Here is a 12,519-nt window from a genome sequence, read left to right as displayed (position 1 = left end):
TAGCGCTCTACCACTTGAGCCACAGCGCCACTTCCGGCTTTTTTCTTTTTGCTTATGTGGTGATGAAGAATCAAACCCAGGGCCTCATGCATGCAAGGCAAGCGCTCTACCACTGAGCCACCTTCCCAGCCCCTAAATGCTATATTTTATATGGCATTTGTACATGTATTTGTATATGAAGGTATGTGTAATAACAATTCAAATCTACTTTAGTTAGATCTTTAACATTTTTATTTTCTTCTCAAAGCTAACCTATTAAAACAAATAACTTGTAAAGAAAAAAGAAACTATTTCCTTTCATAGTACGAAAAATAAAAATAAAGAGATTGCACATACTTTAGACAGGTTTATTATTCTATTTTCAAAAATCATAATCGAAGCATACAAAAGTAACTTCAAAATGTCTTAAATTTTCTTTAAGCTTCTTTATTCACAGACTCTTGCCCTCATTACTGCACTCAATAATAGAGTGTAGAAAAACACAACCTGTTCCCAGGGGAGCTCACCAAACAGCCAAAATCAATATACCAAAGAGACTGGGCTTGGGCAGTGTCCTAGATCAAGGTTTTTCTTGTACTAGAGGGAAGAAAAGCTCCCCAGGCACCTGGGAACAGAAGTATTTAGCTCCTTTGTGAGCTTCCATAGGACCACTTTTTTATCAACTCAAACCTTAGAGCACTGCAATAGACTGTTGCTGATTTTAGCAACAATTTAAGTGTGTGTTAAATGCAGGAGGTCACATTTCATGAGGAAAACAGATTATAAAGACTAGTGGTTTATATGTGGAGATGTAACAATGAAGTCCTCCTCTGTGTAACTAATAAGAAAAAAGAACAGTAAGCATGACTTAATTGTTATATTAGGTATATACACAAGGTAGCTGCCCATTTGTGTCCATTCTATACTTTGCCATGTGGATGTCTGCAGCACTGCCCAGCCTGCTCACAGGTACTGCATACAGGGTGTAGGTGGGGCTGCATACAGTGTACAGATATCAACTTCCCCCCTTCCCGCCCCCCCTGCCCTGCTCTAGTCTCCATTAGACTGTGGTTGACTTAGTAAGTTTTTCCCTCTGAACTAAACCACAAGATTCTCTTCTAATGGAGACCAAAGCAAATGATCAGGTCCTCACTCCTTTCTAAATAGACCCAAACTTAATGCCTCCAGAAACAAACCTCTATTTTTTTCCCCAGCCTCAAAGGCTCTGTGCTCAAGGAAAAACACTAATTTTCTTTAGTATCCAGCCAGCTGGGCCTTTGCTCATGATGTTCCCCCTCCAAGCACCTATGATCCTTGCATAACCCAAGACTGAGTCCCTGATGGTGCTGGGGCCTGCTTCTTCATGCCCGCCTCATCACACAGCACTGACAAGTATTCTGAGCACACTTGCTTCCCCAGTGCCCAAGCTTCCAGACCCATAGGGTCACCTCCCTCCAGCAGGCTGAAAAGACTGACCCTGGAGCTGGGGGCTCTGCCCTGCAGGCATGCTGGACACATGTCCGTGCCTGCTTACCATAAGGCTTTCACTCTGGTATCCTTTGCCCTGGCTTGCTTTCTGTCCTACCCTCTATCCATTTTTTTCCCTTTGTGAGAAAAAGTGCTTGAAGATGTCATCAATTAAAAGACCAGAATAGTGAGTGTGTGTATGCACGTGCGTGCACTTTTCATTACAATACTTTAAAGAAGTATAAAATTACTAAGAAGGTAAGAAAAGTAGCAGAGGTGGTGGTCTTTCTGAGAGCCACTTCATGTGGTTTCATGAGCTGACAGAATTTTTTTATTGTGACAAATTTCACTGCAAAACTTATTTTTAATAGTAATAATAATAATAATAAAAGGAAAACCATATCTTGTTACCTATAAGCTTATTAGCTATAAACAAGATTGAGTGGGTGGGGGAGGAGAGGCCGGATGAGTAAATACATTTTTTTTTTTTTGTCAGTCGTGGGGCTTGAACTCTGGGCCTGGGCGCTGTCCCTCAGCTCTTCAGCTCAAGGCGAGCGCTCTACCACTTGAGCTATAGCGCCACTTCCGGTTTTCTGGTGGTTTATTGGAGATAAGAGTCTCACAGTCTCTCCTGCCCGGGTTGGCTTTGAACCGCGATCCTCAGATCTCAGCCTCCTGAGTAGCTAGGATTACAGGCGTGAGCCACCAGCGCCCGGCTGAGTAAATACGTTTTTAAGTGGTCAAGAACAGCCAGACAGCAATAAAATGAGTATATAACAAGAGGCCAAATTAACTGAAATGGGATTAAAAAAATACTACCTGTAAGAACAGGCAGGATGCTGTGGTTTACACTTATAATTCCAGCCTTCCCTGTCTACCAGCATAGGCTTCTGTTTTGAAAGCCCTTAACGACTCCCTCAATCTTCCTTCTCAACATGTTTGTCATAGGACTTATCCCTCCTATCTGCCACACTGCTCTGGCATCTGGCTGCTTGGCTGGCATAGTCATTTCACTGAGTTCCTTCAAGTCAGAGATCTAGTCATACCTCAGAGCTGTGTATGCATTTCTGCCATGTCTAGCATGCACGTGCTGGCCTGGCTGTGGCCCTATCGGTCTATCACCGATACTTGGTCTCTGCCAAATGTACACATTGGCCATTTTGGAAATGGCCTCAATAATTTCATGAACTAGAAGATGCTTAAGGAACTAAACTAGCTCATACTGAGTCTTGGGTTCTCTTCTTTTGCTTTTTCTTCTTAATTACATGCTCAGATTACCTTAGTCCTAGCTAAATGTTTGAGAACAAAGCAAGAAGGAAATGCCCACCACTTACAAGAAGCATCAGCATAAAAGATCCCATGGAGATGATCAGGAAGAACAAGGAAATCATAGTTAGAGTCACAATTCCACGGATCCACCAGTTTTTCCACCTACAAAGAAAATGTTTTGAGAATTAGTATTTATTGTGATTTTAAGTTGTTGGGGTTTTTTTTGGTCTGGTTTCAGTGCTGACTTTTCAAACATAGGAATTTTTCCTCACTACTCTTCAAGAGTCCCCTGCGTCCCTCTGTATCACAACACAAACAGTAGGCATTCATTGAGAGCTAAACTAAACATGTAAATTATGTTAGCTGAAGACAGAAAGTAACTTTTGCTAAATGTGAGCGGGGGGGGGGGGGGGGGGGGGGAGGGGGGGGATGATGATGAGGGAAGGGAGTCAGGCAGTGGCTCATGCACCAGGGAGGATGTGAACAGGAAGAACAGCCTGGTGCCAAAGTCCTCAGGGTGGGGCTCGACCCATTAGTGTGGTAGATAATAACATGATTTAAGAAGGTGAGATAGATGGTACAACCTGTAAAGGAGAAGCAGTGACAAAAGATAATAGGGAACTGAAACTGGAGAGCATGGAGATGCCAATGAGGGCGTGAGGTTGCCCAGGTCTGGTTGCCAAGGGTAAGCTCAGATCATAGCAAGGACACTGCTTTCTTTAGGTGCTGCCTGGTCTTTCCTTGTCCCCAAGGTCACAGCATCTCCATAGGTGGAGAAAGCCAACTCCTGCTCTGGTGTAAGGCCTGAGGTGCCCAACAGCACTCATCACCCGCTACCTGCCCCCCCAACCCCACCCTAAACCAGGAACCTATGATTTAATTCCCAATATACCCTACAAATAACCCCGGTGTACAAAACATCCAAAATGATCCTAATATGTGGCAAGAACCTCAACATCATCATATGAATTCTTTTTTTTTTTTGGGGGGGGGGGGATCCGGTCATGGGGCCTGAACTCAGGGCCTGAACTCAGCAATTCAGCTCAAGGTTAGAGCTCTACCAGTTGAGCCACAGTGCCACTTCCGGCTTTTTTTCTTTTTGCTTATGTGGTGCTGGGGAATTGAACCCAGGGCCTCATGCATGCAAGGCAAGCGCTCTACCACTGAGCCACCTTCCCAGCCCCCATCACATGTTTTCTAAAGCCAGATGTGGTACTACACATCTGTAGTCCCAGCTCCTTGGGGAGGGTAAAGCAAGGGGATTGCTTAAGCTCAGGAGTTTCAATCCATGTCTGGGCAACAGAGTAAGACCTTGTCTTAAAAAAAAAAAAGTCAAAAGATGAAATGCAAAAATCAGGTTCTGAACATACCTTTATGGGGTGATTTCTAAATTACCAATTTTTCTCTAGGATTTTTATGATATTTATTTTTTTTCAATCCTGGGGCTTGAAACTCAGGGCCTAAGTGCTGTCCTTGGGCTTTTTTGCTCAGGACTAGCCCTCTACCACTTAAGCTATAGCTCTACCTCTGGCTTTTTGGTAATTAGTTAGAGGTAAGAGTCTCACAGTTTTTCCTACCCAGCTGGCATTGAACTGTGATCTCAGTCTCTTGAGTAACTAGGATTATAGGTGTGAGATACTAGTTCCCAGGTCATTTATTTTTACAAAAGATTTTCATTCAATTTAATCTAGTAACATATTTAATTTATTCATTGCCATTTTTAGAGCAGAAATATTAGCTGACTTCATTCGTATATAAAATACTAGCGACATTCCTTGCTTTCTGTTTCTTACATACATTGAAATACATGAATCTTAAGTGTATCATTATTTTTTTTCAGTACTGGGAACTGAACTCAGGGATTTAGACTCCTAGGCAGGCAATCTACCACTTGAGCCATAACTTTGCCTGGGCTAACCTCTAACTTGTGATTCTCCTGCCTCTCCTTCCAGATTCTCTTTAATAAGCCTGGGGCCTCATGCACACCACGCAAGCAACATTTCCACTAAATCACACCCTATTCCTCAGCCTCATAGTTTACATACTTGATTTCAAACATTCCTTCCATCATGTCATTCCTGCACTTAAAGGATCTAAAAATAACAAATAACATTAAATCCATATACTTTTTTTCTGGATTTCAAAGTTTTTCACAAAACACCGAAATTGAACTTATCCCACTTAATTTCCCTCTCTCTACTCTTTAACAAAATCTGCAGACTCAAACAGTTCTCATCAGAACATACACTTCGAAACTGAACTAAAGATGGCTGTAGAATCAAAACTGTGACAGCTGCACAGTTCTATTTAGCTTCAGAGACAAGTGCTTATGGATTAATAATGGATTAGGAAACCAGGCTGAGTCAGAGCTAGTCAGAAGTAAAAAAAAGGGCTTAAAACTAGCCACTGATGACAATCCTGTCAGGTTCAGCTGAATCCTAGTAGTATCTCTAGTCCTCCTTTATGAAAGAATCTGACAGGATTCTCAAGCCTAACTTCCAGAGAGAAGCACAGAAGTTTCAGAAATCAGTCCCTGGATAGGTGTTACCTCATGCTTGGCTTTGAACTTCAGAGAATGTCATTTGTAGACAATCAGAGGTTTTTAAATAGGAAACTTGCTCTCTTTACATTATCCCAAATTTCATGGTAAACGAAACCTGCGTTCTCAGGAACATATTCTATCTGGCTAACTTTTATTATACAGACAATACCCCTCCCAGAAAAACTCTCCTCGCCCATCAAAAATCATATAGCTCAGTTCCTTCTTTTGGTGTAAACGGCTCTCCTCCAAATTTTCTGAGAATACATAGTGCAAATTTGAGCATACAGAGGACTAACACATAATCCATTTTCTGCATTTGTAATGTAATACCTAGTAAGGAGATGTGTTTTTGTAGTTTTGATGTGTTTTTGCACTGGGCAGCCAGGTATCCCCCATGGCACTGAATGGGGTTGCTATGTCATCCCACAGTAGAAGCAAGAGCACAAGCCAGCGAGAACCGGCAGGCTCAATTTTATCAAAAGATTGCTCTTGTAACTTTCCTCCCCCATTACTGATGACATTAATGTACTCGCCAAGGCTCTGCCCTCATGACCTACCTGCTTTCTAATCAGGCCTCACCTCTCAGCACTGTTGCACTAGGGATTAAGCTCCACACATAGGAACTTGAGAAAACATTCAAATACGTAGCATCTTCCAAGGATGAAGCACTAAACTCAGGGTACAATATAGAGAAAGGGGACCACTGCTACTAAGATCCAGAGAACCATCTGGGTTTTTGTTTTTTTTTTGGGGTCCGGTTGTGGGGCCTGAACTCTGGGCCTGGGCGCTGTCCCTCAGCTTTTCAGCTCAAGCCTAGCGCTCTACCACTTGAGCCACAGCACCACTTCCAGCTTTTTTCTTTTTGCTTATATGGTGCTGAGGAATCGAACCCAGGGCCTCAGGCATGCAAGGCAAGCGCTATACCACTGAGCCACTTCCCAGCCCCACCATCTGGTTTTTAGTTCAAAAACCTTGATTTCCTTTCCCATGCTACAATTATCGCATTGGGAAGACCTTGATTTTACGTCTAAATCTTTATGCCCAAATGCCATCCCTAATTATTTTGATTATATAAATTTATTCTAATCCAACCTCCCCAAGACCGATGTGAGCTGCAAATGAGTTATTTTAAACACATAATTAAGCAGCGTCCTTAAAGGTAATCATCTCAGGGAGGAGATACACTACAGTAAACCACGTGTTTTGCTTGTGTAAGATCCCAGGATCAATGCCCAGTATAGAAAAGGAAAGAAAAAAGGAAAAATTATCATCTTAAGTGTTTACATATTCACTGTAGTACCCAATCATGGTAGTACCCAATGTCTTCTTGTTACAACTTATTTCAAAAGTTAACAAAAGTAATTTACTGCCCTAGAGGTACAAGCATCATGAGTCAGCAAGAGCTCAGGCTGCCCCACAGTTTGGTTCAGTCAAGAATGAGGACACAGCTGGGTACCAGTGGCTCATGCCTATAATCCTAGCTCTGAGGATGAAGGTTCAAAGCCAGCCCAGGCAGGAAAGTCTGTGAGATTCTTATCTCCAATAAACCGCCAGAAAACCTGAAGTGGTGCTGTGGCTCAAGTGGTACAACACTTGCCTTGAACTGAAGAGCTCAGGGACAGTATCCAGGACCAGAGTTCAAGTCCCATGACTGATCCCCGCCCCCCCAAAAAGAATGAGGACCCAGAGTCAGCTGTCAAGAGTAAACAGAGTTGCAGTAGCCATCTGACAGAAAACAGGAGTCTAGAGAAAGGTCATCTACCAGCTTCTGGCAGAAGTGGACAAGGACTGTGCAAGGTCTCTAAGAGAAAGGAGATGGCATTATAAAATTCAAGAGTCCCAGTCAGGCTAAATGCAGGTACTTCAGGGGTTTCTCTAGCTTTGTCCTAGTGTCATTTGGGGCCAGATGGCCCTGTTGTGAGGCTGTCCTTAGGTACTCAACAGTGTTCCTAATCTACCTAATAGCTGCCAGCAGCAGCTCTCCTGTGACCACCTAAAATGTCTCTACATACTACCAAACATCTGATGGAGAAGAACTTCCCTAGAGGCAGAGCTAAATCTGCCTAGCCAATGAATATTCCACAAATCTACCCACAGATCAGGGACTGGTTGGAGACAATTGGTCAACTACACAAAACCCTTTGAGACAGTCTATATTTCAACAGCATGTGTTCTTCTGGGGTATTGTATAGTAGGCCTTGACCAAGCCTAGGCACAAAACTTAAACAAGCAATCTCCTTCTTCAGAGTTGATCCTAAGGAAATACCTGTGGATTCAAAAACAAAAAGTTAAGATACAAAGAAAACTGTTTAATGGAGAGATGTTTTCCATCATGAATACTTACAAATAAAGTAACTAGCCTGGTCAGACAAATAAACTGTTACTACAGTCGTAGCATTCAGCCATTAAAAATCTTCCCAAAGCCTGTTGCCAATGGCTCATGCCTATAATCTTAACTCTTCACAGGACTGCAGTTCAAAGGCCAGCCCAAGCAGGAAAGTCTGTGAGTCTCTTATCTCAAATTAACCAGCAAAATGCCAGAAGTGAAGCTGTGGTTCAAGTAGTAGAACAAAAAAGTTCAGGCTGTAAGTTCAGCCTCCAAGACTTGCACTTGTGCATGCACGCTCACTCGCTCACACACACACACACACACAATTTCCTGAAGTACATTTACGGACATGAAAATGGGTCATTCTTCGTGATAATGCCACAGGATGAAATCAAAATAGCAACAATATGATCATATTTTTACAATAAACACATACATGCATAATGCACAGGGGAAAAGTCTCAAAGAACCAACACCAAAGTACTGCAATATTGATGTACTGGTAGGAGGATTACAGGGGTTTTTACCCCCTCCTTAGTTATCAGATTGAAAAAGAGGCCAAAAATGTATAAATCACAATATTTGAAACACTGATGCAATCGCTGTAGGAAAGTTTCTTGAGGAGATGAAAAGTATTGCACTCTCCACGAATTGTTTTTGGAAAAAGAATTCTCTCATAAGCATTCTGGGTAAGAACACTGGCCTTAAAAGCCACAATGGGCAGCTGGGTTGCAAAAAGACTGTGAGAATAAATCAGCATATGCAAAGTGCTTGAAGGGAGTCTAGCACACTATATATGCTCAATAACTACTATCATCTATCATTTGCTATTGTTTTTGTCTACAGAGAAAACATTTACTAACTATAATCTTATGAATGACACATCAGAATCTGGCATTGTTATTACATAATATTGACAAAAATTCAGGTCTGAAACAAATCTAATGTGGTTTGAAAGCAAAGGTACATCTGTGAACTAGGTCATGGAAACAACTGGGAACTAAGAACTATTAAAATGATAACCATGCTTTCTATGATAGACGTAAGATTTTCTTGATGGCCTTAAAAATATGCAAACTGTCCCTGAACCAATTTATATGAATACACATTTTCAGATTTCAACCACACTATAGGCTCATAGTTCCTCTAGCCCTTTTTTCTAAGTAAACAGACTTTTCCCTCACCCTCCCCTTCTCTTTCTCCCTTCCCCCTCTCCTCTCTTTTTCTCCTGCCCTCCTTTCACCTGCGCCTCTTTTTTTTCCTCCACAACAGGTCTTAGAAACTAGAATGTGTCTTCTCCTTGGCAGATCACAGAAACTAAAAATATATTCCAACTGCCTTTCTGTTTCAGAGCTGGCCATAAAGAAATATTCAGACTTGTCTGATAGTAGACTTGTATGATAGCAGGCCATAAGACCCTTCAACTCTACATCTAAAATATCATGATGGAAACTCCTTAGTGCCATTAACATAATGGGCTAATAGAGGGCAAATGAAGAGGGTGGATGAGAATGCATATGATAAAAAAAAGTTGTTTATATGTATGAAACACAACAACAAAACCTGCTGAAATTGTTTAAGAAAGAGAAGAGGAGGCCAGGGTAAAGTTGACCCAGATACATTGTATATACATGCAAAAATGTGGACACAATTGTCATGTATAAATGAAATTCCTGGAAGTGGCACTGTGGCTCAAGTGGTAGAGTGCTTGCTTAGAGCTGAAGAGCTCAGGGACAGCGCCCAGGCCCAGAGTTCAAGCCCCACAAATGACAAAAATAAATAAATAAATGAAATTCCCCTTTGTACAACTAATCTATACCAATAAACATAAAGACTCCCAAAAAAGGGCCCTGTGTCACCGCAGGGAAGAGCAGCTGGGAGGGATCTGTGGGTATCAATCAGACCCTTACTGTCCACTTCCCAGCTGCATGGCTGATCCTACTGCAGTCATTGCCTAGGCAATGAAGTCTTCTTAAAACTCCAAACCATGGGGTTTGGTGAGCTGGACAGAGAATGCATAGAGGCCTGCAGAAATGTGAAGGAGAGCTCACCCCCATGGTGAGGTGGAAAGCATCCCAATTCTGTGCCTTTACTATCATTTAAAATACTCAATGCTAAACTACTAAATGTAAATGCTTCCTTGAGGTCTGAGAGTTCTGTGCTTATAACAATATCCTTTAAAATAAGAAGAGGCTGTGGAATCCCAAGTTGTGGCTGGTCAATGTGAAGTTCTGCAGGCAGGCTCTTGCCTAGTGTCTGCACTGGGGCCATGGTGCAGGGCTGAGCCCGACCCACGGGAATGTGCTGCTGTCTCCAGGTGGACAGTGTCAGGATGGATTTCGGTTACACACACCCGCTGGGCCTGGTTGCAGAGCTGCCCGTGTGCAGAGTACACCCCCACACATTTGAGATGTCAGTGATCTATATTGTGAATGTGAAGTAGAAGAAACTGAGTTGAATGACTTTCCCCTGTACCTTGGTTAAACTGCAAAATAAAGAGAAAAAGTCCTGTTACATTTATTAAAAACAGTGGGTTTTAGTTTTATTTAGTAAATGTATTGTGAGTTTAGTTGTCCGCTGTGACAAATGGGAAGTAAGACTAAGGAAGTTGCAACTTAGCAATTTTTTTTTTGTTCAATTAACAAAGCAGCATCAAGGGGGGGAGAGGGGGGAACCAGAGAGCATCACACTAGTAACTACAGGAGTTACTTGATTACATTTTGTTTGTGTTTTCCAGGTAAGTACTCTATCTCTTGAGCCACACTATCCCCCCTTTTGTTTTTGAGATAAGGTCTCATGCTTTTGATAAAATCCTTCTACATTGCCTTTCCAAGTAGCTGGAATTACAGGCACAAAGTAACCATATCCAGCTTGTTTTCTGAGGTAAGATCTCATAAATGTTTGCCTGGATATGCCTTATTAGTGAGATAAGGTCTCACAAATGTTTGCCTGGATTTCCTTCTCCACCCCCAGAGTAGCTGGGATTACATTACTACAGAAAGAAAAATGCATATTTGGGTGTCTCTTGGGATATGATTTAATTTTTTTTTCTGTGTGACATAGTAAAAATGTTGGTAAACACAATTCTACAAAAATATGTAGTATTTCTGAATTGCTCAGGGACAGCTCCTAGGCCTAGAGCTCAAGCCCACGACTAATTAAAAAAAAAAAAAAAAAAAGAGATCTTTCATGCGATTGTTTCTAACATATTTATAAGATTATGTCTTTGTTGCTTTGTATGTCCCTCCCCCATGGTATAACCCCTGCTTTCACTATATATGATGTTGGTATATGTGGAGGGGAAGGGAAAAAATAAATCGTTAAAACAGGGATACAGGAGGAACCATTGCAACAATGAGATGTACAAGTCCTTTTGTCAAAAAATGAACTTTACAACTTTGGTGGGAGAAACGCGGGGGCGGGGGGGGGGGGGAGGTTGCGAAGGGGTGGGAAGCGGAAATAAAGGAGGAGGCTACAATGCTTGATAAGAAATGTACTCATTATCTTGCCCATGTAATTGTAACCCCTCTGTACAGTATTTTCACAATAAAATAAACGTAGTATTTTACATATTAGTAATACATTAGGGGGCTGGGCTCAGTGGTAGAGTGCTTGCCTTGCATGCATGAGGCCCTGGGTTCAATTCCTCAGCACCACATAAGCAGAAAAAGCCGGAAGTGGCGCTGTGGCTCAAGTGGTAGAGCGCTAGCCTTGAGCTGAAGAGCTGAGGGACAGCGCCCAGGCCCAGAGCTCAGGCCCTACAACCGACCAAAAAAAACCCAAAAAACCCACAAACATTAATTTACATATTAATCTACATTATTTCACTTGTATAAATTTTACAGTTCATAGTACTAAAGCATACAGTGGGAGTGACATAAAGTTAGCTGAACTTTTATGGCCAAAAAACCATAACACAAATGGTAAAGTGTTGTGAAATTTTATACAGTAATTTGTAACTCACTTAAAAGAAAAAAGTTTTTGGTATTCCAAAAACTTTGCTGTAATTTCCTTGGTCCAAAAGTTCCCATATGAAAAGAGGCAACCTGAGGTATACGCAGATCCCTGCCTTTGGGGAGGACACCCTTTTGAGTCTGTAACCTTCATCAGTCATTCCCCAGACTCAGATTCCTCATGCTCAGCAAGGCCAGAAGAGTTCAGCAGAGTTTGTGTGGCCTGAGCCTCCCCGACTAGGTGGCTAGAAAATCTAAACCTTCCCTCTCCTGATTCTAAAACGTAAGAACAGCCAAATTCATTACAAAGGCAAAAATAACAAACAGCTTAACTCATTACACCAAGATCCATCCATCTTTACCCAATCATACCTTGATGACAGACCAGATAGCGCTTTCTGGAGAATCTCAGGGGTTCTATCTGAGGATGGTGGGCTTTCTAGAAGGTCAGAATCACCTCTGGAATCCAAGTCTCCATATCTGTCATCAATATCTGTTTCCTAAAATCATTAAAAAGAAAAGACAATCACTGAAAAGACAATCACTTTAGCAAAATTATTTTTAAAATTATTGCTTGTCAAATGCATTCATTTATGGTTCAGTTTGTTAAAACTCAGTGGTAAGCCTGGAGATGTGGCTCAGCCACAGAGTGTTTGCCTGGTAAGCATGAGGCTATGAGTTCAAATCTCAGTATAGCCAAAACAAACACATTCAGTTACATAATCTGAAACAAAGAAACAACTGTTAACTTGTTGTTACTATTCACGCCTATGTTTTTTTTTTTTAAATAGGGAAAGCTTAATAATCTTTGCTAAAATTTTGATATGAAGGACTAATTTAAAAGACACCTAATCAGCTGCTATTGCTCTCTAAATCAGAAAAGGATTGAGAAAATCTATGTTTATTGTTTTGCTACTTCACTGGCAGAGGAGGTGTCATTTCTGTGGAGATTCTGATGGGCTGCTCACCACTTTTTTTTA

General features: G+C 41.6%; 1 protein-coding gene across 1 annotated transcript in view; it reads right to left on the bottom strand.

Moving 5' to 3' along the window:
• Positions 1 to 12,519, bottom strand: part of Cds1 (CDP-diacylglycerol synthase 1) — a 66,708-nt gene that overhangs the window by 34,696 nt on the left and 19,493 nt on the right. The window contains exons 2-3 of the mRNA XM_042668430.1: positions 11,912 to 12,039; positions 2,781 to 2,877 (exon numbers count right to left, since the gene is read on the bottom strand). Coding sequence (XP_042524364.1) covers positions 2,781 to 2,877; positions 11,912 to 12,039 — 225 coding nt within the window. The remainder of the gene's footprint in view (positions 1 to 2,780; positions 2,878 to 11,911; positions 12,040 to 12,519) is intronic.

The sequence above is a fragment of the Dipodomys spectabilis genome, unplaced genomic scaffold, assembly GCF_019054845.1.
Source record: "Dipodomys spectabilis isolate Male_0828 unplaced genomic scaffold, ASM1905484v1 ptg000436l, whole genome shotgun sequence".
In the NCBI taxonomy this organism is placed as follows: Eukaryota; Metazoa; Chordata; class Mammalia; order Rodentia; family Heteromyidae; genus Dipodomys; species Dipodomys spectabilis.
The sequence above is the reverse complement of the archived record's forward strand: the minus strand, read 5'-3'. Positions and strand labels throughout refer to the sequence as shown.